Source organism: Balaenoptera musculus, chromosome 6, assembly GCF_009873245.2.
Source record: "Balaenoptera musculus isolate JJ_BM4_2016_0621 chromosome 6, mBalMus1.pri.v3, whole genome shotgun sequence".
Lineage (NCBI taxonomy): Eukaryota > Metazoa > Chordata > Mammalia > Artiodactyla > Balaenopteridae > Balaenoptera > Balaenoptera musculus.
Genome location: NC_045790.1, coordinates 116,476,692 through 116,501,928, shown reverse-complemented (window position 1 = coordinate 116,501,928; position 25,237 = coordinate 116,476,692). Strand labels below are relative to the sequence as shown.

The 25,237-nt window shown below is 55.6% G+C and overlaps 1 protein-coding gene across 2 annotated transcripts in view; it reads right to left on the bottom strand.

Annotated features, from left to right (window-relative positions):
- Positions 1 to 616: 616 nt before the first annotated feature.
- Positions 617 to 25,237, bottom strand: part of CACNA1B (calcium voltage-gated channel subunit alpha1 B) — a 184,987-nt gene continuing 160,366 nt past the window's right edge. Inside the window, exons 36-46 of one of the 2 annotated variants that reach the window (XM_036855907.1) lie at positions 22,530 to 22,657; positions 16,467 to 16,563; positions 13,521 to 13,629; positions 8,960 to 9,067; positions 8,350 to 8,462; positions 7,449 to 7,576; positions 4,885 to 5,020; positions 4,618 to 4,734; positions 3,146 to 3,353; positions 2,678 to 2,928; positions 617 to 2,288 (exon numbers count right to left, since the gene is read on the bottom strand). In XM_036855907.1, the coding sequence (XP_036711802.1) occupies positions 1,752 to 2,288; positions 2,678 to 2,928; positions 3,146 to 3,353; positions 4,618 to 4,734; positions 4,885 to 5,020; positions 7,449 to 7,576; positions 8,350 to 8,462; positions 8,960 to 9,067; positions 13,521 to 13,629; positions 16,467 to 16,563; positions 22,530 to 22,657 (1,932 nt within the window). In that variant the 3' untranslated portion in view covers positions 617 to 1,751. The remainder of the gene's footprint in view (positions 2,289 to 2,677; positions 2,929 to 3,145; positions 3,354 to 4,617; positions 4,735 to 4,884; positions 5,021 to 7,448; positions 7,577 to 8,349; positions 8,463 to 8,959; positions 9,068 to 13,520; positions 13,630 to 16,466; positions 16,564 to 22,529; positions 22,658 to 25,237) is intronic. The other variant, XM_036855905.1, reaches the window with a different exon arrangement.

The following is a 25,237-nucleotide window of genomic DNA, read 5'->3' as shown; positions in this document are numbered from 1 at the left end:
TTTTAAAGTTTCAGAGTGTTGTGCCTTCCAGTAAGGAAATTCTATAAAATGGTTTGGTCACAATCATGCTCAAACCCTAGAACAGGTGGCGGTCTTGTGTGTTTTATTTCTAATATTAAACGTGTGTCTTTTGTTGCATAGCCCTATGGGTTAATGGCATCCGCTCATGGGGACACACAGACACGCACACACACATCACACTCCAAGTTTCTTTAGGAGAATCATGGGGTAAAAGCCAATGGGAACACTCAAATGATCCAGCAAAGAGATCATCTCACATTTCAAAATATGGAGGACACACCAGAATCTACTCATCTAAATGCTCCTTTTGTTCACAAAACAAAGGGTCTCCCAGTGTTTTATGCACCACATCCTAACAGTGGTCTTTCTCTTTTGAACGTGGCCCTGAAGCTGGACTTCGTTCTGCTGCCTGCCTTCCCACCTCTTGCGCCAGAAAGAGTGGGGGCTCAGGTACCCAGCTGAGCAGCTGCAGCTGAGCTGCTCCTTCCTCCAAGTTCCGGCCTCATTTCAGTTTGGTTCCCAGCTGCCCTCATCTGCTCAGACGCGGGCGCTCCTCCTGCCCCCACCCCATCCAATCTCCCCCACTTCCCACCAGCCTCTCCCCGATGAGTCTTCTGTGAAAAGAAATTTGCACAACTACAGAGATTGCGCCCTGCCTGTCAGGCACCCTGTCCCTGAGAATCGGGTGTAGAAAGACTGACCGGCCCACGCGGGCCATGCTACACATGCCCTGCAGCCTCTACTGGTTCGAGGAAAAGGGGCAAACGGCCGCTTCATTCCAACTACGACGGACCTACTGGATGTTTTTTGCATGTTCTCCATTACATCCGCTTTCTACTCAGTTGCTGTTTGGAATAGTCTCCACAAAGCCCACTCGCAGTTCACACAGGCCTCCCGTCCCGCCCCCGGGAGCCTGCGCGAGGCGCTAGGAGGTCAGGCACTTGGTCGAGAACAGCGGGAGCCGGGGCGGGGGGGGGTCTGGTTGGCCGCCTGGACTGGACACAGAGCATCTCCTCGAGCAAGTCAACAACGCACATCCTGAAACGCTGAGATCCTCCTATAGGTTTGAGGTGTTACAGTCATGTTAACATTCCCTTCCCCGTTATTCTGGTTTTTTATTTTTATTTTTTGATCAAGTATATAGAGTCAACAAACGAGTGAAGGGTGTCGTGACTAAAAATCAAAACCAACAGCAAGAACGTGGTCCAGATTTGGTCCCTGTCAGGGCTGACTGTGTCTGGGAGAGGACAGAGCATCTGCGTGCGTTTCTAGTGCCTATTTCCCATTTTAGGTACGAAGGGCGCCACCGGACCGTTGGTGTGAGGAGGCTGACGAGATCTGCTCGGTTCACCATCGACTCTGTCCTGAGGTCTCGCCTGCTCCTCTGCACCACACGTTTGGATAAAGGACGATCTGCACAAGATGCAGACCTCCTGCAAAACGTTCCCAGCACACAGCCCGGACGCTGGGGCCTTCACCCAGTCCCGCTCAGCACACGCAGCCGCGTCCTGTGGAGGCTCTGAGCTGTGACACCCAGGGAGGCAGCGCGGGAGGGGTACAGAGGGAGCCACATCCCTCTACAAACCGCTCCACCCAGCGTGAAGCAGGAGACACAGGGCCGAGGCTCTCCTCCCAGGGCCGCTGCCCCCGCCTCAGCGCCCGAGCGCCCCGGAGCCCAGCGCGGATGATAGAACTCATCACCTGGGACGCGCCCGCCGGTCGCGGTGCGGCTAGCACCAGTGGTCTTGGTCGGGGTGGTGGTAGCTGTGCCGCCCCCGGCCGCCTCCGCCGGAGCTGAGCCCCAGAGTGCAGTGGTAGCCGTTGGGCACCCGGCGGAGGGGGTGGGACTGGGAGGTCAGGGAGGACACGTAGGAAGTCCGGGAGGAGCGGCCCGAGTTGGTGGCCACGGCCTCCTCGAAGGTGAGCGTGTCCTCAGGCTGCGTGCGGGCAGCAGGCGCGCTGTCCAGACGCTGCCCCAGGTACGGGTCGGAGCCGATCCGAGAGCTGGGGGCCAGGGGCTGGCTGAGGGGGTCTCTCTGGAGCAGGGCGTTGTGTTCTGAAAGGCCACGGCTAAGCCGGCCGGGGGAGAAGGCAGGGACGCTGGTCTGAGCCCCAGCAAAGTGGACGGGCGAGGAGTTGGCCGTCTTATAGGTGATGCTGGGACGGGGGGTCAGCGGGGTCTGGGGCAGCTGCCTCCGCCCGCCGCGGCCAGGGGTGCTAGCACCAGATGTTGGCAGCAGGGGGCTCCCGTTCACTGAACCACTACCCTGCAGGAAACGGGAACACGGCAAACCCCAATCAAAGGACAGAGCGAACAGAGCACAGCACAGGGGAGAGCCACGGCGGGGGGCGGGGGGGGGGGCAGCTGGGATGGACCCAGGGCGGCCCCAGGAGGGTGGGATGGCGGTCTGGGGATGGTGGTGACAGAAAGGGATAGGCACAGGGCCAGGGAACAGGAGACCACAGCCCAGCCCACCTCAGTCAGAAGGAAAGCAAAGAAGGGACTGGACAGCGGGAGGGCCAGGGCTCCGCCCGGCGGGACGGACGGGGCCGGGAAGCGAGGAGCGCCGGCTTGGGCCTAGGAACCAGGCCGGGAAGGGGCTCCCTCCCGGACCCCAGGGAGCGGGGACGAGGCAGGGTCCTGAGGCCCACGTACCTGTCTCGGGGGTCCTGGCTCCTGCCCAGCGGTTGGCGACGCGGGGTGACTGCTGAGGGGGGGCTGGGGCTGGGGCGGCTCACGGCCCCCGAAGCGGTCGCAGGAGTAGAAGCGCTGCTTCTCCGAGGAGGAGGAGGAGGGCTGCCTCCGCTCCTGCGACCGGCCCCGCTCCTGCCTGCGCTCCCGCCGGCAGCCTGCGGGCCCCTCCCCCGGGGGCGGCCCCGGCCCCGGCCCCGCGGCGCTGTTGGGTGCTGGCGGGGGGAGAAGAGAAGTCAGCACAGCCACGCCGGCGGCGAGACAGACCCCACCCCGGCCTGGCCCCCCAGGGAAGAGCTGGGGGGCGCTCCTGCCTGGTCTCGGGCTCAGGGCTGGCTGTGGGGTTGTGGGGTGCAGAAAGGAAGAGGGTTCCCGTGTGCTCTTGAACCCCCAACTCGAGCCACCGCCCCTCGAGAGACCCCTCGCACGCACCGCCATCTGTGTCTGCGGACAGGCTGGGCCCCTTCTCCAGGGACCTCGGCTTCCTGTCCCTGCGGCGATGGCAGCGGTGGTGATGGTGGGGGGCGGCCTGGCTGGCCGGAGCGCGGTCCAGGGCGGTGTTGCAGAGACGAGCCACAGGGGGGCGCTGGGGCGCCAGAGTGGAGATGGAGCGCTTCATGGGGCTGGCGTCTGGGGTCGGCTGCGGGCGGGGACACGGGTGGGCGCACGGCCTGAGAGTGGGGTCCAGGGAGGCCCAGGGCGGCGGGGAAGCCGCCATGACACGGGGGCTGGGCAGACCACAGGACACGTCCCATCGGGAGGAATGGGCCTGGGACTCTATCCCTGAAGTTGGGGCATCTCCCCAGACAAGGCAGGCTGTGCCCCAGGGGGCTGGGGGTAGGGGGGGAGCATGGCGCCACGGAGGGCCTGGCCTGCCGTCTGGCAGGGTCCCTGGGGAGGCCCACTGAGGGGCTGGGGTTCCGGGACCACCAAGCCCTTCCCTCTCCCTGGACTGCTCTTGCCCACGCGAGACCCACCGCTTCTTCAGAAGCACTCTTTGCACAAGATGCTGTTTGTGTGCCTGTCTCTCCCAGGCCGGGCGGGGCCCAGGAGGCCTCTTGGCCTCAGCGTCCCTACAGGACAGGGAGGGTGCCAGGAAGAGGGAGGCTATGGGCCTGGCTGGAAGGATCCCGGGTGGGGCCCACAGCTGCCTCGGTGGCCACGGTGAGACCACTGTGCCAGCCCTTCCGTCCATCCAGCACCGTGAGGCTGCTCCCCCAGGGCTGAAAGCACAACCCATGGAAATGGGCTCACCCAGAGCCACTGCTCGGGCTCAAGCATCAAGGAGGGAGAAGAGGCGCCAGCATGGCGCCAAAGGGAGGTGGCCAGGCCAGGAGGGCACCAGGCGCAGTGGGCAGAGACAAGGGAGTGAGGGGTTGGAAGAGGAATGCTGAACCCAAGGGCTCAGCCCGGGAAACAGTGCCGCAGCCCCTTGGCCAGGGGCTTCCTGCCAGGTGGTCAAGTGAGTCCCAGAGAAAGAACCTCCAGTGTCCAGAGAGAACAGGGTCACCCCCAGGGCCTCCGAGAGGACATGAGGGAAAAGGGTGGCTTGAGGAGGCCCTGTGTGTGATTTCTGGGGGAGTGAAGAGCTGGAGTGGGAGAGGCGTGTCCCAGAGACAGGGAAGGGCTGGGTCGGTGACACGGGGCCGTGGGGTGGAGGCCCTGGTGCCCCGACGGGCGGCTGAGCACAGTGGGCAGCGGGGACGCTTGCTGGCCTGGCCACACCTCTCGAGGCCAGCATCGTGTTCTGAGGGTTCCAAACAGGGCTGGTGGTGCCCAGGCTACAGTGCCTTCAGGGAGGTTCCACCCCAGCAAAGCCCGCGTGTGGGACACAAGCTCCTCCATGCCAAGTCTCCTCACCCCCAACCCCCCTCCCATGACCCCAACCCTCCCAGATCACCCACCTGAGTCTCCGCTGCCAGGCGGGGCATGGAGGCAGCTCGGCCCTGGCTCTCCAGCCCGGGTTGGGGCTCCGCGTCAGGGCCTCTCAGGGCCATGCTCTGCATCTGGACATCCACAGCCTGGGGGGACAGCAGCCCCCCAGTCACACCCACCCCCATCCCACTCTCACCTTCTCCCCCATCCCAGCCTCCCCCCCATCCTGCTCTCACCCTCACCCTCCCACTCTCACCCGACCCCTAACTCGGCCCCCCAGCCCTGGGAGCCCTCACCGGTTTTCCTGTCTGCACCACCGGGATCTCCGTGGAGTGGCCACGCTCCAGGGGTGTCCTCACCTCGCAGGGCACCTCCTGGGTCCTCTGAGTGCCCCAGGAGACCGACTCCTTGATGCCACCCTCTTGGGTATGTCTGTGGAGGAGAGAGGATTGTCCTGTGGGCCTGGAGGTCCATGGGCCACAGAACCTGGCTCCCACCTGCCAGAAACCTCCACCCTGACCCTGTTCTGGGCTAGAAGGAGCCCAGAGGAAGGAGGCCCCTTGAGTGTGGCCACCCTCCAGTGCAGGGACAGCAATGGTCATGTGCGCTCAGAGTTGATGGGCAGAGAGGGGACCCTAGTCTGAGGACATCTGGCCTAGACAGGGGCTCACACGTGTGGTGGGACGAGGCCACACACACGCACACGGTCGAGGCATCCAGCCTGCGCTGCCGCTCAGTCAGCCCTGATGGCCCACGGCTCCTCGCGACTCCCCTGACCCCAGCCACCGAGGCCTTCCTGCCCTGAGGTCTAGGCACAAGTGTCCCCTTTGGTGAGACCACTTTTGGAGGCCTTCCCCACCACACGCAACCTAACCGCCTGCCCTCTCCCTGTCAGTGTCTGTCTTTCTTATCGTGTCTCCCAAGTGGCACCAAAACAGCCCAGCATCTGCCTGGGTTTCTGCTCGTTCTCCTGTACAATGAGGTATCACATACATTCCCTGTCACCCAGGTTGAGTGGCAACAATCACACTCTGAGCTCAGAGGTGAAGCCTGATGGCCTAAGCTGGCCACACTGATGACCAGACCCACCAGCACTGGGCTTTCTGAGAACATCCTTCATCTTCTCAAGTTGCAAGCGTCTCCCCTGCACTGTGCTGTCTGGAGCTGCTCTAGCCTCAGGAAAGGCTGACCCTGAGAGGAAGCATGGCCAGGAGGATGGACGCTGGCCCCAAGGCCTGGTCACCTCTGAGGTCACACCATGCGGAGGCCGGGTGGGCACTTACACCAGCCATCAGAAGGCTCAGTAAATGCCCCCACTGCCTGGCCCTGGTAGATTGGGCCCTCTCTCACATGCAATAAAAAGGGGTGGTAACTGATTTGTGTAGAGATTATAACCACGGAAATAAGTGGCGTTCATTTTCCGGAACCGAAAGCCCAGCTCAGATCAGTCCACAAAGACACCCCCCCACCCCATCCCCTCCGACACACACATGGACACTCAGAATCCACTGTTTAACTTTAAATGCACAAATGGGATCGTAGCCAGCATGGAGAAAGGAGAGTGTGGGAACACGGGGGCTCCCAGGGGCCGGGAGGCCTGCACGCACTCAAGAGTGCGGTTTTCGCACGGGAGCGTTACCAGTTGTGGCTTAGATTCTCCCAGTGTCCTGTGGCCTCTCCACCTCTGGACTTGTGCCGCCGCAGTGTCAACCCCTGTCCCATGAGCTCGGGCTAGGGAGGTGACTTGCTTTGGCCAATGGGGCACAAGGAGAGGCCTGAACGCCTGCACCCTGGCCTTCCCCTCGGGCTGTTCTCCGGCCTCTCCACACTGATGAGCCCAGACACAGGAGGTGACAATATGCTGTCCTGGGCCCACCGGCCCCACCGGAGCTGGCCGGGGCCCAGGCCCAAAGCACTGCCAAAGCACTTAGGGCTGGCTCCCTAAGTATGGCAGTTTGTTACTCAGCAAAAGCTACCTGATTCACAGCCCATGACCCGAAATCAGGCTTCAAAAAGAGTGTCCAAAACATGCACAGAAGAGGAACAAACCAGGAGCCCTAGCCATGCTTGCTGCCTGGCCTTGTGGTTCTCCAGGATGGCAAGTGGGCGTGAGGCCCACCCTCAGCCCCTGCCGGTGAGACAGAGCGCACATTCCTGCTTTGGGCTCAACCAATGAGTTGCTTTGGCCAACGGGATGTTAGCAGATGTGGGGCACTGGGGGCGGTGGCTGAGAGGGTCCTGCCCTCCAGTGCAGCTCAGCCTGGCACCAGCTACCACCCCTCAGAGTGCCACAGTGATTGCTATTCTGGATCACTTGGTTTTGGGGTCGTTACCAAGAGTTACGTGATATGGAAAGACCTTGCCAATTTGTCTACAAAACAGACATCAATATCAAAATGGAGATCTGAGAGGGAAAGTGTCTTAAAGGAAGATGAGAACACTAACAGGCCATTAACAAAAAGCGGTGAGAAGCTGAGGTGGAAACAGATACCTTCTTAATGGTCTGCAGGCACCGAAGGCCAGCGAGGAAGCAGAGGGGAGCCCTCACCGGAGAGAGAAACAGGCTCCCACAGTGGGAGGCGTGGGCTGGAATAACAGACTGTCTAAATCAGGTGACCCCAGTGCCGTCAGAGCACCTGTCTACTGTTACAGGAATCAGCCTCAGATGCACCACAGAACCAGCTCCGGCGGCAGACTGGACCAGCTGGACCCGCCGCGAAGCATCTGGGTGGAGGTGGGTGTGGCTGGGTGGCGGTGAGACACGAGGGCTTCCTGTCCTGGAGCACTGCCCACCGGGAGCTCCAGGGGGACCCCTGCCCTCCTCCCGCCAAGGTCCCACGCCCTGCCCGGTGGTACTCACACTGCCCCGCCATTGCTGAGGGAGGCCGAGCTCTTCTGCCGAAGGAAAACCCGGGCTCCGCGGAGCACGGCCGGCTGCGTCTGCTCCAGCGTGGCCTTCAGAGGGTGGAACAGGGACACGGGGCCCATCTGCAGAAGGGGCGCCAGGAGGAGGGTCTCTGAGGCCGGGGATGCCCCATGGACCCCAGGCACCGAGGTGCTCGGCCACCTATCCGGAACCCCCAGGGCAGGATGGGGATCCCTGGGCCTGTCCTTCGCCCATCAGAAGCCCATTCCCAATCTGGCCTGTAAGTGACTTCAGGACAGTCATTTCATTTCCTGGAGCCTCAGTTTCCCTTCCTACACAATTTGGGCACTGGATCTGATTACAAATGGCAAAAAGATTTCATCTCGTCATCAACTTGGATTGACCAGTAGAGGCTGCCAGAGTCCCAGGTAGAGCAGAATTCGAGGAGATTTCAGGGCTGGGGTGTGGGCACCAGACACTTCGCACCCTGGGGGTGAATGTCCTGAGTGCTGGACACAGGACAACTTTATAGATGACAGTCTACACACGGTCACCAAAGGTTTTGGCTGTGTGGTGAAGTCGTCATCTTTGAAGGATGACCTCTGGAAGAAAGTCCTCCAAACTATCCCAGCCAGAGGCATGAGTGGGACACATCATGACCCTGCGCAGTTGGTCTGAACCTCTTTGGGCCCCGCCTGTGTGCACCTCCCGCTAACGGAAGCACAGGCTATATGGGGTTTCTGACTCTGTGGGCCAGAGAGGCGGCCGCAAGAAACTCTCATCTTCCTTTTCCCGCTGCACTTTCTTCAAGAAGGGGCTGGGTCCCCTCTGCTACCAAACGACAGAAGGTGGCAGAGTCTCGGGGTTACTTCCTGGAACTCCTGGAACCTGGTACCTGGGACAGGCCTCCAGGAGCTTGGTGAATCTGGTCTCTGGTGGTTTTGTTCTGTTTGTAGAAGTCGAATATCATCAGAGCTGCGTACACTTTCCCCACTGTCATCTCATCGGCTGGAGAGCACGGCAGGCAAGGGAGGGAACACAAGAGAAAGGGGACATGTGGGGTGGGCTGGGGTGAGGAGCCAGCGCCCACCACGAGGACTCCTGGACCCGCGGGCGGGACCGTGGGGCTTGGCCCGTCTGGAGCTGCACTGACTCTCCCCCAGGCCCCGCTGTGCTCCACCCAACACAGCACAGCTCAGTCTAACCCCAGACACCTCATCCTTCTGCCAGCTCCAACTGTAGGCGTCTCCCTACCTTTTCTCTGGATTTTCTGAAGGGAATTCCCCACACTAGGAGTGTGGGTGACTCTGCCCAACGGAATACGGCCCAGACATCTCCTCCCACAGTCCCTGGCTCCCACCTTGGAGACTAGTGCTCTGGGCTATCAAGGACGTGAGCCCTCCTCTCCAAGGTGACTCAACAACTGCCCTCACCCAGGACTCCCTGCTCTGCCTCTGGGTGCGACAGAAGAGGGGTGGGTAGGGGGAGTTTCTCACCCTACTTACGTTTATGGGGTGGCACCAGTAAATCCAGGGTCTTCTGGGGCAGATTGGCCCACACAGAGGAAATCTCCTTCCTCAACTCTGCGTCACACTGATGCTGCTTTGTGCCAGCTGGGGCAGGATAAGGGTGGGAAGGGAGGAGAGATGTTAGGAGCCATCCCACAGCCCCCTTGGGGGAACAGGCAGAGCTGGGGTGGGCGGGGAGAGACCCCATGCTGGAGGAAAGGTGCAGGGGGGAGAAACACTGCCTTGGAGGCTGGTCAGAGAGCTCCCGCCAGAACCTGTCTAAAGAGGTGTGGGAGCTGAGCCGCCCAGTGGCGAGGGTGCGAGGGCGTGTAGGCGTGGGTGGCAATGGGATTCGGAAGGGACACCGCGGTATTCCAGCCATTCATCAATCATTCCATAAAAGTTACTGAGCGCCCACCGAACACCAGGTGTTGTTCTAGGTGATGGAACAAGATCAAAAGAAACTGCCCTTGTGGAGTTACATGATTTTAATCTACAATGAAGCAGCAGTAAGTTAGAAGTCCAGTACGTTGGATACAGGAAAACCCAAGAGGGGAGGGACAGGAACTATGAGGAGGGCTGCAGTTTGGACAGAACGGTCGGGAAAGGGCTCACGGGACCCTGAAGGGGGCCAGGGAGCCAGGAGGGCGAGGCTGGAGCAGAGGGAGAGGACATGCAGGTGGGGGCCGCTGAGACAGGAAGCAGCAGAGGGGCCAAGCAGAGGAATAAAGTACTCTGATCCATCTCTTTTTAAACATCATGTTTATTAAAGTGTGATTTACGTACATAAACATTCACCTTGTTACTTCTCCCACTCTGTGAACTTTGGTAAATGCATATGACCATGGATCCACCATCACAATCCAGGCAGGAGCACGGCACCCCTGCCAAGCTCCCTCCGTACCCTTTGTGGTCCACCCCTTCGCCCTCTCCCAGGGCCCTGGCATCAACGATGTGTTTTCTGTCTCAACTGTTTCAGCTTCTCAGAATGTCATACAAATGGCTTCACACAACATGCTGCCGAGTCTGACTTTTCACCCAGCGCGATGCATCTGAGCCCCACCCACGTCAAGCATACGGGCGGCCTGTTTCTCTGCTGCTGAGTGAGAACCGTCTCACTGCACAGACACACCACAGTTTGATTATCCGTCACCATTTGGCTGATGGTTGAGTTGTTTACCGTTTGGCGCGATTATGAATAAAGCCACAGACTTTAGCATATAGGTTTTTCTGTGCGAGTATACTTTCATGTCATCTCCCTTAGGAGTGGGATGCTTGGGCCACACGATAAAGAACAGTGAAACTGTTTTCCAAAGCGGCTGTACCACTGTATCCACACTAGGAACACGAGAATTCGAGTTTTCTGCATTCTCATCAGTACTTAAATATTGTCATTTTTCAAATGGCTAAAATACTTTATTCTTTTTGCAAAATTGTTTTTGTTACTCAAGTTTGTGTGCTTTTCTACGTATATTTTAGAATCAGTTTATAAATTTCAACCCAGAAAGCCTGTTGGGATTTTGATTGGCGTAACACTGATTCTACTGATCAATATGAGGAGAACTAACAATATTGAGTCTTCCAATGCATGAACATGATATACTGCTTGGTTTAGTTATTAAAGATTCCTTTGGTCAATATTCTGAAATTTGCAGCAGACACTCTAGCATATATATTTTTAGAGTTAGCCAGTTATTTGATGTTTTTGGTGCAATTTTAATGGAACTTTTTCAATTTCAATTGTTAATTGCTAATCTATAGAAATACATTTGCTTTTCATATACTGACCTTGCTATACTCAGGTATTAGTTTTAGTAACTTCTTCTTGCAGCTTTAAACAACAGAAATATATTGTCTCAGTTCTGGAGGCCAGAAGCTCAAAATCAAGGTATCGACAAGGCTGTGATCCCTTGAAAGGCTCTAATGAAGAACGCTTCTTGTCTCTTCCTAGCTTCTGGTGGTTCCCAGCAATCCTTGGTATTCCTAGGCTTGTAGATGCTTTGGTTTTATTAACTTTTTATTTGATTCTTTAAGATTTTCTGTATAGATAATCATGTCACTCATGAATAGAGACAATTTTATTTCTTTCTTTCTAATTGGTACACCTCATTTCTTTTTCTTGACTTGTTACAATGGCTAGAACCTCAAGTATGATATTGAACAAAAATGGTGACAGGAGACATCCTTGCCTTGTTACTGATCTTAGGGGGAAAGGAGCCAGGCTTTCTTTGTTAAGCATGTCATTAGCTGTAGGTTTATCATAGATATCCTTGATCAGATTGAGGAAGTTTGCTTTAATTTCTAGTTTATATAGAATTTATGTATCATAAATGGATGTTGAATTTTGTCAAAGCTTTTTCTGCAACCATTGAGATAATCATATAGTTTTTCCTCCTTGATATACTACATTATATTGATTGATTTTTAAACTTGAACCCACCTGGCATTTTTCATTCCTGGGATAAACCCTACTTTAATCACCATGTTCAGTTTGCTAAAGTTGTGTTGAAAATTTTATTGTTTGTATTCATGAGGAATGTTGGTCTGTAATTTTTTTGCTTGTAATGTCTCTGTCTAGTTTTGGTATCAGAGTAATGCTGGCCTCGTAAAAGAAATTGGGAAATACCTTCTCTTTTTCTACTGTCTAGAGGACTTTATATAGAATTATTTCCTCCTTAAACGTTTGGTTGACTTCATCAGTGAAACAAATTTGGCCCACCATTTTCTTTGTTGGAAGATTTTTAACTATGAATTTAATTTATTTAATATATACAGTATTACTAAGGTTATCTATTTCCTTTTTTTTTTCAGGTTACCTATTTTTGAATGAGCCTCATAGTTTGTGTCAAGGAATTTTTCCATTTCATTTAAGTTACTGAAGTTATTGACATAAAGTTGTTTATAAAATTTCCTTGTTATCCATTTAACGTCAGCAGGATCTACAGTGACATTCCCTCTTTTGTTCCTTATATTGGTTATTTTCATCTATTTTTCGTGATCAGGCTAGCTAGAGGTTTAATAATTTTACTGGTTTGATTTTTAACATGATCATTCTGGCTGTTGTGTTGAAGGTAGACTGAAAGAGGCAAGGGCAGAAGCAGACCAGTTAGAAGGTTACCGCAACAATCCAGTCAAGAAGAACAGGAGTGACTTGGACCAGGAGGTGGCAGTAGGAAAGGTTAGACAAGTGATCATATTCTGAGTGTATTTTGAAGGTGGAGTCAGAAGATATTATAAGGGTTCAGATATGGATCAGAAGTAGGGTAAGAAAAAAAAGTAGGAGATAAAAATGACTGCAAAAGTTTTGGTTTGAGCAACTCTAACAGCAGTTTCCACTGATGGGAGACAGGGAGGAATCTGGGGAGTATCTGGAACTCAAGAGTCAGCACGTGAACTCTGGATGCTCAATGGGCCTCCAAGTACAGACGGTGAATAATTTGTGGGGTATATAAGCCTGGGGTGTAGGAGCAGGCCTGGAGTAAAAATACAAAATTGGAATTCACAACATTGAAAGCCATGGGAAAAGGTTAGAATGTATGCCTGAGGCACACAGTGACCTTCAGAGGTTGGGAGAAGCCAGAAAAAGAGACACAAGGGGTTTCACACAGAAGGGAGTGAAAACTGCGGAAAGGCTGTGGACAGGTCCATAATGCAAGGGCTGAGAATGGGAGGTCCCTGCGGAGCTTGACAAGAGCAGTTCCAGCAAAGCTTTGCACTGTGAAAGATGGACTGCAGACTAGGAAAGGAGAAATCAGAGGCAATGCAGACCTGTGTCTCCTGTTGCTAAGAAGGAAAAAAGAAAAAGAGAGAAGTCGATGGAGGGGGAAGAGAAAAACTTTCTAAAAATAGGAAAAATAACAGCACATTTACATATTGATAGAAATAATCCAGCAGAGAGAGAAAGTTCACAGGGCAAGAAATAGAATACAGAATTTCTGTCATGACATCCTTGGGTAGATGATGAAAACAGGGCAGAGTGTGCAAGCGGGAAGACTGGCCTCTGCTCATCCGTTACACAAGAAAGGGCGAAGCTCAAGGGCACGGATGCAGGGAGGAAGGCAATGTGGAGGGAGGGCCCCTCTGGTGACTCATTTTCTCTGTGAAGGAGAAGCTGTCATCACATGCAGTGGGGAGGGGAGGACAAGCGGGAGGTTCATTTCCTCCTTGATTTGGCTCAGGCTGTGTAGTTCTATCAGTAACTCCGGAGAGGGCCTGATGGGGGCAGTGGGCTCACTGTGGGGAAGGGGCAGACTATCCACCCCATAAGGGGTGCTGGCTCACGTGACGCTGGCTCCAACACTGCAGAACTCTGGGAAATCTGGAGTCATTCAATTTCACTCCACCCCAGCTCCTCACGTGAAAATGGGATCACTGCAGCACTAACGTGCAGGATGGCTTCAGGGGACGAGGTCAGTCTGACAGAGGTGCCAGAGGCAGTCGTTCTCCATCCAGTCTAGACAGGCCCCTCCTCCCGCCCCTGCACAGCTGCCTGGGGTGGCTCTCGGGGGCGGTCACACAGCCCTGGCTTCGTGCCCTCCCTCAAGGCTGGCTTGCTCACCTGGAGCCAGCTTGATCTCCAGTGCAGTCCGGATGAGGGCCATCAGCGTGGATGTGAAGTGGACGGTCATGTCCTCGTTGGAGATGGGCATGTTCATACGAACCAGGCGCTGGGGACAAGGGGGACAGGTCAGCGCCAGGCCTCCCAGGGTCCCCCCGCCACAGGGCTACACAGTGCTCGAGGGCCCTGGAGGCTGGGCTTGGCCTCCCAGAGGTGTTCCCTGCAGGTGCCCAGGACCAAGAGAGGCTGGATGGATGGGAGTTTTGCCAGCATTCACACTACCCCTGGACCCCCACCCTCATCTGAGCTGAGGGTTCCCTGGGCTACAGAAAAGTAGAGGTCCACGTACATCTTGTACAACGAGGCCAGGCCATAAGCCTGGATCCCTCTGAAAAAACAGGCATGTCTCAGCCAGAGGGGCACTTGTCCACTGCCCATGATAGAACAAGTGTGTGGCGTAGGCTAAAGAGGGGTCTGGGCTGCAGGACCCCTGAGGCAGCCCACAGACAGGCGCATTGGACGAGGGGTGGGGCAGCCAAGACCACAGGCTCGGAGGTCAGTTCCCAGTGAGGAGACCCGCAGCCCCGGGAAGGCCTCTGCCTCTCACCACCCAGCTAGGGGGCCAGGAACAGATGCTTGATACCCCCAGCCCAAGGCAGCAAGGGAAGCCTTAGAGACCAGCTCCTTCCAGGGGCAAGGACCCAAACAGATGTGACTGCACAGGGCCTCGGGCTCAGCCAGCTGCATGGGGACCCAGGGCCATCCCACAGGAAGACAAGTGCTCAGACCAGACTGGGGGCCCTGCAAGCTTGCTCCCTGTTTCCCCATCAGTTGAACAGCCCCCTTTCCTCTCTTCCATTTTCCAGGACAGAAGAGCTAGAGACAGGAGTGTCCCTGAGGCTCTGAGAACTTACGCGATCTCCAGGAGGAAAAGGGTCTCAGGTGTGTCTGGAACGCCCTGAGCGTCGGGGGGCCACCTCGCCTGCCAAGTAGAGCCCTCAGGGCACCGTGAGCCCCCTGTCCTCTCCCATCCAGTATGGGAGCTAGAGGTGGGGGCACATGGGGTCTGCCTGCCCTCTGCCAAGCCTGCACCTTGTGACAGGGCAGCCTCTCTGTCCCTTCTCTGCCCCCAGGCCCGCCCCCAGCATCCTGGCACCAAATCCAGTCTTCAGCCTGATGGAGGGTAGGTGGCTCGAGACACGAGCCCAGACTCCATCCCCTAATGCTGGCAAAGCCCCGCTTGGCACCTCCAATCGTGGTCCTAGGACCTTGCTGGTCACCTGTGTGACACACACGGCTTCCCAGAGCACGGTGTCCCTGCAGACCGGCACCGATGGCAGTGGGAGAGGCAGAGGGGTTCCACGCCAGGGGAGTCGGGGAGTCAGGGAGTCAGGGGCCAGCGGGAAGGAGGGGCAAGCAGGTGTTTTCCAAGAGAGGAGAGCTCCGTCCGGGGCACCTTTACCAGAGCCCCTTCTGCCTGCCCAGGCCCCGGAGAGCCAGGAATCTCAGGGAGCAGCAGAGGGGCAAGACCAGGGCAAACAGACAGGAGTCTCTGCCTGGGCCTAGACCCTCTTGGACATGGCACTCTCTGCATCTCCTGGACCCTCCCCAGCTCACCAAGCCCATCCACTCCCACCCACCACGAGGCCTCACCTGGTCTCTTCACTGCCAGAACCTTGGAGTTGGCCAGCACACCTGGGGAAGAACTCCAAAGGCTACCCCGTCACGGCCCTGGCTGCCCACCCTGGCCCCAGGTGTCAGTGTGGACACAGCTCTCCTTCTTGGGGACAAAGCTACAGCCTTTCATGCAGGACCTCCAGGCAGGCTTGACTCGCATGCCGGGCAGGGGACGACCGAGGAAGACACTAGAGGCGTCTGCGCATGGCCTGGAGGAGCCACTTAGCTCCCAGAGGCTGTGCTGAGCCAGGGGATAGATGCAAGCCCAGAATCGGAGCACAGAGACAGACAGCGTGGACAGAATCAGAAAGATGGAAGCTCTGGTGGGAAGCCTGCTCAGAGAGGGAGACAGCAGTCAGGCCCCAGGCACACGCTGGCTGAGTCTCGGGAGAACTGAGGGCTGCAGGAGGGCTCTTGAGAGGGTGGAGCGCTGGAGGGATGGAAGGTGCCTACTCACCAAGGGGGTGATGGAGGATGCAGGGGCAGGTGGGAGCAGGCTTGGGGGTGGGGCCATGTGGCCTGCTTGCCCACCCGGGAGGGAGGCCTGGCGGTGTCCTCAGTTTACCCCCCTCCTTGCAGCTCAGCCCGCTGGGCCCTCAGCAGCAGGGTGGGAGGGACATGGGACCACCCAGGCCCCAGAGGCTGTTCTCACCCCGCAGGGCCCTCTAGAGCGCCAGGAATGAAGGCAGGATGCCTCTCTCCAGCACCCTTCCTTCTTAAGGCTCCATGAACCCACGAAGCCCTGGAGACAACACTCCCTCCCCAGCCCGGGAAGTTCTGCACATGCGGAGCTGGGGGTGGGCTCCTCAGGTACACCCTGCAGAGGCCTTGCAGGCTGCTGCTCCCCCAGGGTCAGACTCTCCGGGCTGGACAACTCCACCCACATCAGGGGCTTAGGGGACAGAGGAGCAGAGGGTGGTCCTGAGCTCAGAACAAAAACAGGCTCCGTCAAAAAAGCTGGTCTGTCCCCTCCTTTCTAGGGAAGAGAAGGGAAGGAGAAAGGGCAGATGGTGGGCACCAGCTCCATCTTCCTGAGCCCCCCCGGGGGCTCTCAGAGGGGCAGCCCTGGGGGACAAGGGGCCAGTGCAGAGACACCTTGTGGTGTCTGCTTCCCTCTGTTTGGGAAGGAAGCAGAGATGGTCGGGGCAGAGAAAAGAAAGAAACAGTGAGACAGCACAGCAGCAGACAAACAGATGGACAAGCCCCAGAAGAGACACGGGAGCCCGGCCCCAGCACAGACAGCCTGCGGGGTGTGGGCGTGGGGTCTACCTTGTATGCAACTCGAGCAGGGCATTTCTTCCCCAGCCCCAGGGGCGGGGACATGTGTTTCAGCATCTCAAACATATCATTGTAACTGATGCGCCCACTGGAGGCCCGGCCCACAGGACAGAGGCAGAGTGGGGTCCACGGGAGGGGTGCAGCAGGAGGGAAGGGGGAGGAAGCAGACAAGAAAACAGACCCAGTTAACCAGCGTCGGATTAAATGCCAAAAGTCAGAACAGGTAAAATGAGGGATTTCTCTGCTGGGCTCGATCCCCTCCTTGCCCCCAGCCTCACCTCCGCGCTCTGGTCCCACGCAGGGAGCAGGCAGGGGGGCATCTGAGCTAATGAACATGGAGGGAATGACAGGCTGCATCGGGGCGGCTTTGGGTTGTCAACTCTGATTTTATACTTTCAGAAGCCACGGATAATGCCAAATTGGAAAAGAGCTGTTTCACCATGCCAGGGCAGCTGGTCAAGTTAAGTGACCAACAAGGCCGGCTGGAGATCCACAGCAGAAACATCAGCTTGCCTTCATGCTCAATTTGCTTCCAAGTTAGCCAAGAGGCTTAGAAAGTGGAGAGAAGTCTACAGCAGGCCAGAAAACTAGAGCGAGAGCCACGCTGCTCGGCAGAGGCCCCAAGGCTCCAGAGACAAAGTCCACGGGGGCAAGGCCAGCTCCAGGCCCAGAGACACCCGAGGCCGGCCCGGGGCAGGGCTGCTGCTGGGTCAGGGCTGGGTGGGAAACGGGAGACTGCTGGCGCGGGGGGTGGGGCAGCTGGGGTGAGATGTGGCTTGGTGCCACTCTTGTACCCTCCTGACAGCACGCCAGGAAGGGCTGGGACCAACATAAGGGATAAGGCTCCAGACTCAGCGAGGTGTCCAGGGGTTGTTGACTGTGTCTCCTCCGAGGCAGACGGGCCACCAGTCCTGAAGCCTCACCTCCACCCCTGGGATGGCTGCCTTCGGGACCTGCTTGGGCTCCCAGAGACACAGGTGGGTTCAGGCCACCGAAGAGAGAAGGGGGACATCCTTCTCGTGGCAGGTGGATCCACCCCAGGGTCTGGCCCTCCTCCCAGGGCTCCTGGGCTCAGCTGAGTGGATCCATCCAGAGGTGAAGCAGGACCTGTCTCTGGGCCCCCACTGCCTCTGCCCTCTCCTCCCCCCAGGAACCAGAAACCCCTGGGTTGTTGGACTCTCCTGACCAGAGGGGCAGCTGCTCCTGGTCTACCTGCGCCCACACCCGCCTCCTCTGGGGCCCTTGGCCTCTGGACTGTCTGACCTTCAGTCCACCTTCAAGAGCCCGGAGGCAAACCCGGGTGAGATGCCTGCTTCCTTGGCACAGGTGGGGCCTGGCCCCCATCCTCACGGCCCGGCCAGAAAGCTTTGTGCGCACTGTCTCATGAGGCTGCCTGTCCCCAGCCAGCTGGAGGGGTCGGGAGTTAGATGGGGAACCAAAGCGTCCAGGAGGTTGGAGTGCGGGCAGGGCAGGGCAGGAGCAGTGAGAGGTGAGGTGTCATCCTTCCCAGCCAGGCAGGGAGTGTGTGCTGTGTTTGCACGTCGGGCAGGGAAGAGTATGTCAGACGGAGGCTCGGAAGTAGCAAACCCTGTAGGCCAACCTACGAGGGCAGTTCTTCCCTAAGCCAACGGGGGGCGCAATACAACGCAACAAACTGTACATATCCTTATAATGAATCCGGCAACTGGAAAGGAAATGTTACAGGTTATGGCAACCGAGGCACCAGGAGCCCGTCCCGCCGGCCCAGGCTTGCGCAGTCCGGAGGCGGGGCCGGGGGAGGCTGGACGTGCAGCTCCCGGCTGGGGCCTGGGCCGGAGAGCCCCAGGAGGCGCGGCAACCCGCAGACAGTTTCCAGAGCCCGCTGCAGGCAGGAGACATTCCCTACAGAACAGCGCCGGGCCCTGTGTGTCCACCCTGCACACAGCACGACCGTTGGTCCGTCGACCCCTGGGCCTCGATCACGGCTGTCTGGCCGCCCCTCCCCTCACTCCCTGAGTGCCTGAGCCCCCAGGGCCCCCGTGGCCGAGCCTTCTCTGCACACCTGGCTCTCCTGACTATCCCTGCCTCTCTGAGCGCACCGTGTCCTTCCCTGGGGTCTGCGGGTCTGGCTAAGGGTCCCCCTTGTCCCCGGGTGGGCACCCCGGCCAACGCTGACGCTTGCCTTTCCTGCAAGATGGCCCCCTCAGTCTAACCAACTCCAAACTGTGTTGCATTTACTTCTGGGAAAGAGGGAATGAAGAGGAAGCCCCATTCTGGCCTCACACAAGGTGCTTGCTAACCTTGTGGGCCCGAGGGACCACCACAAGGAGGCTGGAAGCCTGGCGGAGGCACAGCCCCTACAGTCACCCCTGTTCCCACTCGGCTCATCTTCTCTCCTCTGCCATCAAACCCCTCAGCCGCCACCAGAGGAAAAGTGTGGGCCTGATCCTGTCACTCTGATTCCAAAACTGTTCTCTCCGTCTATAAAACAAAGTCAAAGCCAGCTGCTCAGCCACCCTTCCAGCCCCTCTGCAACGCGTCCTCCCCTCTCGCCAGGCAGCCAGCCCCTCCCGCTTCCCTCTGCCCCCACCGCGCCTCTGGAGCGCGCTCCGTCCACCCTGCTCCTTCGGTTCAGCTCAGCCGCCGCCTCCTCTGACTCACCAGCCAGATGTAATCTCTGCCTCCTCAGATACACCCGGCCTGCAGCTCCTCTGCCCCACGCCCGGCTGGGCTGAGCAGAGCTGAGAGCACACGCCTGCTTCACTGTGGACCCCAGGCCCGGCACATGGCACAGGCTCAGGGATGTTTACTGGACAGACGGATGACATGAGGATGAGCAGACAGGTCACTCATGGTAGGGGGGTCGTGATCCTCCTTTTGAGTCTCTACACTTCGCCACAAAGTGCTGAGGCAACAACAAAAGGGAGGGTGGGGGAAGGCGGCACCAGAAAGCAACAACTCCATGCCTTCCTCTTCCCCCCACAGCATGCATGTGTACACACACATGTGCATGTACACGCCCATGCATACCTGCATTCACACACGTGTACACACACACATGCAAAGATGCACTGCAGTCACATACACACATGCACACAATCACATGTGCTGCACATGCAAAAACACGTGCATACACACATATGTGCCTGCCTGCAGGTAAACACACTCACATGCACTCGGGTGTACACAGACCTGTGCACAGACAGCACACACATGTACATGCTTGTGCACACTCACATAATACACACACACACACACACACAAAAGCTCAAGAAATTTCATAAAGTTTGTTTTTGTTTCAGCCTCCCCAAGAATGAGGAGACAGCAGATGGTCCCTGGGAAATAAAGATGGTCACGGCCCTGCATCTGTCACAGAGGCTAGTTGAAGGCTGAAAGCACGCTCTGTCCTGCCCAGTCGTGGGGCACAGACCCAGCCTGCTCAGCGGCCTCAGCCGAGCCTTCCGCTGCCCCAGCCGCTCGTGGGAGAAGCAAGTCTGAGTGTCAGTTGCAGGTCATGTCTGTGCGACTTCCGGACTGGGGGTCTTGTGTTATCTTGCATGGTATCTTGCTCTGGGGCGAGGCTTACATTTTGCTATCTACTCTTCCATAAGCACTTCACCATATTCCTGAATGCCTATGCCTTCCAGAGGCCCCAGTTCTAGAACCCTGGATTTGGGAAACAGCCGTCTCTATGCACAATCACACAGCTGCAGTCTGACCCAAGTCCACTTCTTGTATGTCTTAATTCTGCTCCACCTGGGGCTGACCGGGGAGGAGCTGGGTCTACAGTCCATAAAGATCCCCCTCTCGCAGGCCTGCACTGACTTGCCTTTGCCTGTTAGGCCAAGCCACGCTCTGTACACCACCTCTGTTTTCTCCTCTACCCCCTCTCTCAGGCCTGCACTGACTTGCCTTTGCCTGTTAGGCCAAGCCACGCTCTGTACACCACCTCTGTTTTCTCCTCTACCCCCTCTCTCGGGCCTGCGCTGACTTGCCTTTGCCTGTTAGGCCAAGCCACGCTCTGCACAACCACCTCTGTTTTCTCCTCTAGAAAAAACTATGCCCAGACGCAGCAGCATCTCCTCAGACCACGGTCAGGACGGCCCTCCTGGAATGAGCCTCAGTCCTGCCTCAGCTGGACTCTCTCCCGCCCTCTGCCTGAAAGGGCCAGGCCTTGGGTGTGGCCAGTCTCCCCTCCGATCTGGCTGGGCCTTCCTGACCAGAGAACCCAGGAACACCCCGAGCCAGTGGACTCCAGCATGTGCTGTGGGCAAATGTGCTGACGCATCAGAAAAATGACAGGACTCTCCAAGACCGTGAAAAATCACATACAGCACGAACCACAAATAACAGCCAGGCTCGTTCTACACTGTGTGAAAACTAGAAATTTTTCACTACACTGGAACACACTCAGAGATGCTCTGGGCCTGGAAGAGCCCCAAGGCCCTGGTGCTGCCCGGACTGGAAAGTGCCTCACATAGCACCTTCCGGACCCTCACTGTGATGGGATGGGGGATCCATGGGGACTGCATAAGAAGTGGGTACGGGAGCCCAGCCAAGCTCCCAGGCTTTCGGGGACTGGAGGGTCGGAAAGCTCCAGAGCGTTCCCCCCGCTGAACTTGGACTCAGAGTCCCAGCTGCTCTGTGGGCAGCAGGATCCTCCCACGAGGACACTGCCCGTCTCCTGCAGGCCTCTACCACACAAAGGGTGACCAAACACAGAGCTGCGCCGCAGGGACACGGGCAGGCCGGGGAGCCGGAGGGAGAGGAGGCGGCAAGCGGCTGCACCCCAGCCCCATGGTCTTCTCGTCCCCCTGGAGCCCCCGCCCTGGCGCACACTTCACTCCCGGGCTCACTGTGAGTGGCGCGCAGAGCAGGCCTGGGTCTGACCAACGGCCAGATCTCTCGGGCCCTCTGCGTCCTGTGTTTTGCTGCAGAGTACACCCTTAGTAACTCCTCAAGTCACGGATCGAGAGGGTGAATGAATAAATGAGCAAGGGAATGAGTGAGCGATGAAGGAACAGACAAATGGGCAGATGGTGGGCCCGCGCTGCCGTGCTGACCCCGAGGACGAAACGTCACAGGTGCGCAAGACTCTCTGACGAAACACAGTCTCCACCGCCTCCTGACCCCAAGCCACTCCCTACAGGACACCCTTGCTCCGTCTGGAAGCGAATCGTCCCTCACTCACGCAACAGCAGCGCAGTAACCCTTTTTTACCAAGACCAAAGGGCCTCAATCACACTAGACCCTTCCTGGCAGCTCATCTGATTTCAATAAAACTTTACCAAGAACCCTCTATTCGCGGCCTGGGCTGGTGACACAGAGGTGCACTTGGCTCTTGACGTCAAGGAGGTGGCAGGGAGGGAGAGCCCTGAGTCCACAGAGGAGAATGTCCTAAGCCCCACATTACTTCTGCCCACAGAGGCCTCAGAGCTTCACAAGCATGGCGAGGCCCTGAGAGAAGGTCCCTCTCTGTTTCCACACGCTCTCCACGACCCCAGATGTGAGAAGACAGTGAGCTCCCGTTCAGTAGGAACCCTGAGTCTCACAACCCCCTGAAAACCTTCCATGACCCCCAGGTAACCTCCAAAGGGCTGGACTGAGGGTCTGAGAAGAGGATTTCTCAGCGCAGGGAGCTGTATACAAGAATACCGAGAGTGAGAATGAGCGCACCCCCTGGGAGGGGGCTCAGCAGCACCCCACGGGGAGCAGGATGGAACCCTAACTCCCAAGCAAAACCCAAAGGGGGAACGCTCACTTGAAACATGTCTGCAGCCACCAGCCCTGTGCTGAGATCCGTGGGTGGCAGGGACCACCCCTGAGGACCACGCAGCATGGGGCTCACTCAACACACAGCCCTGTGCCGACATCCGTGGGTGGCAGGGACCACCCCTGAGGACCACGTAGCATGGGGCTCACTCGACACACAGCCCTGTGCTGAGATCCGTGGGTGGCATGGACCACCCCTGAGGACCACATACCATGGGGCTCACTCAACACACAGCCCGGTGCTGAGATCCGTGGGTGGCAGGGACCACCCCTGAGGACCACGCAGCATGGGGCCTCACTCACCACGCAGCCGGGTCGTACTCAGCCCAGACCCGGATGAACTCGTCCAGGTGGTGAGGCCCTAGGATGGAAGAGTCCCGCGTAAGGTACTCAAAATTGTCCATGATCACCGCCACAAAGAGGTTCAACATCTGCAGGACAGGAAGGAAAAGAGGTGACATCCAGAGACCTCAGCCTGCCCCCTCCCCCACCTCTCCACCTGCAGCCAAAGTCTCCGTGTGAGGCGGATAGGGCAGCACACGTCACTGACTCAGGCAGCGCCTGCCCAACCTGCTCCCTCCACAGCCTTGCAGAGGGCTTCCCAGCCCCCCTGTACACTGCCACCACCACCAGCAGCATCCTTCCCCAGTTCTAGGTCCCACAGGCTAACCCCAACCCAGTATTTGTCCTCTGAAGGCTTCTGTTCTCTACTTCTCCCACCCCATTCTCATTCAGGCCCAGCATCTCCTGTCCATGATCTGTCCTGCCGTCTAGGTTAATCTTCTCCACTGTGTGGTCCCCACTCTCTCCCCTTCTCAGGTAAACCTTCAAGGAAAGTAGCAACTTTGGACTTAATAGTTTGGGCTCTAGAGAACTACAGCTCAGGTATTTTGTTTTCTTTTTTTTAATTGAGTTGAAATTCACTTAACATACAATTAAGTCTACAATTCAGTGGCATTTAGTGTACGCACAATACTGTGCAACCACCACTTCCCTAGTTTCAAATTTTTTTCATCACTCCTAAAGAATATCTTGCACTCCTAAGTAATCACTCCTTATTCCTCCATCCTCCCATTCCCTAGAAACCACCAATCTCCTTTCTGTACCTGTAGATTTGTCTATTTTGGATACTTCGAATAAAAAGATCCATACAGTGTATGACCTTTTGTGTCTGGCTTCTTTCACTTAGTGTGATGTTTTCAGAGTTCATCCATGTTGCAGCGTTTGTCAGAACTTCCTTCCTGTTTATGGCTGAATAATATTCCTTTGTAGGTATGTACTACAATTTGTTTATCCATTCATCCACTGATGGACATTTGGGTTGTTTCCACCTTTGGCTGTTATGGTTAATGCTGCTATAAATATTCATGGACAAATTTCTGTGTAGACATATAATTTCATTTCTCTTGTGTACATACCTAGGAATGGGATTTCTGGGTCATATGGTAATTTTATGATTAATTTTTTGAGGAACTTCCAAACTGTTTTCCACAGAAGCTATTGTTTTTTACATTTCCATCAGCAATGTACAAAAGTTCCTATTTCTCCATGTCCTCACCAACACCTTACCAGGTGTTGGTGTCTTCTGTTTAAAAAAAAGAAAAAAATTATTCTAGCCATCCTCGTGAGTGCAAAATGGTATCTCATTGTGGTTTTTATTTGCATTTCCTTAATGACCAAGGATGTTGAATGTCTTTATGTGTTTGTTGGCTGGCCAGTTGAATATCTTCTTTGGAAAAATGACTATTCTGATTCTTTGTCCATTTTTATATGGTTGTTTCTCTTTTTGTTGTTGAGTTGTAGGAGTTCTTTATATATTTTGCATATTAACCCCTTATAAAATATTTTCTCCCATTCCTTCTATTGTATTTTCATATTTTTATAATATCCTTTAATGCACAAAAGTATTAAATTTTGAGTAGTTCAATTTATCTATTTTTTTTCTTTTCTTGCTTGCGATTATGATGTCAAATCTAAGAATCCTTTGCCAAATCTGAGGTCATGAAGATTGGTTCCCTATGTTTTCTTCTAAAAGTTTTACAGTTTTAGTTCTCACACTTAGGTCTTTGATCAATTTTGAGTTAATTTTTTTACATGGAGTGAGGTAAGGGTCCAACTTCATTTTTTTGCATGTGGATAACCAGTTAGCTCCTCCCCATTTGTTAGAGAAACTGTTCTTTCCATATTGAAAGGTCTTGGCATCCTTGTCAAAAATCAATTGGCCACAGATGTTTGGGTTTACTTCTAGACTCTCAATCCTATTCCATTGCTCTATATATTTATCCTTATGCCAGCACCACCTTGTCCCCCACCCCCAGGCTTTATTAAGGTGGAATTGACAAAATTGTAAGATTCTTAAAGTGTACATTGTGGTGATTTGATATACATATACATTGTGAAAGGATTCCCGCCATCTATTAACTAACACATCTATCACCTCACGTTTATCTTTTTGTGATAGAACATTTAAGTTCTACTCTCTTAGCAAATTTCAATTATATAATACAGTCTTAAAAACTATACTCACCATGTTTTACATCAGATACTCAGACTTTGTTTATATAGCTGAAAGTTTGTACCCTTTTATCAACCTCTCCTTATTTCCCCAATCCCCAGGCCCTGGCAACAACTTTTCTACTCTGTTTCTATGATTTTGACTTCTTAAAAAAAAGATTCCACATATAAGTGATACTATGCACTATTTGTCTTTCTCTGTCTGGCTTATTTCATTTAGCATAATGCCCTCAAGGTCCATCCATGTTGTCACAAATTGCAGGATTTCCTTCTCATGGCTGAATACTATTCAATTGTGTGTGTGTGTGTGTGTGTGTGTGTGTGTGTATCACATCCTCTATATTCATTCGTCTGTTGATGGACACTTAGGTTGTTTCCTATCTTTGCTATTGTGAATAATGCTGCAATGAATATGGGAGTGTAGATATTGCTTCAATACCCTGTTTTCATTTCTTTTGGATATATACTCAGAAGTGGAATTGCTGGATGAATGGAAT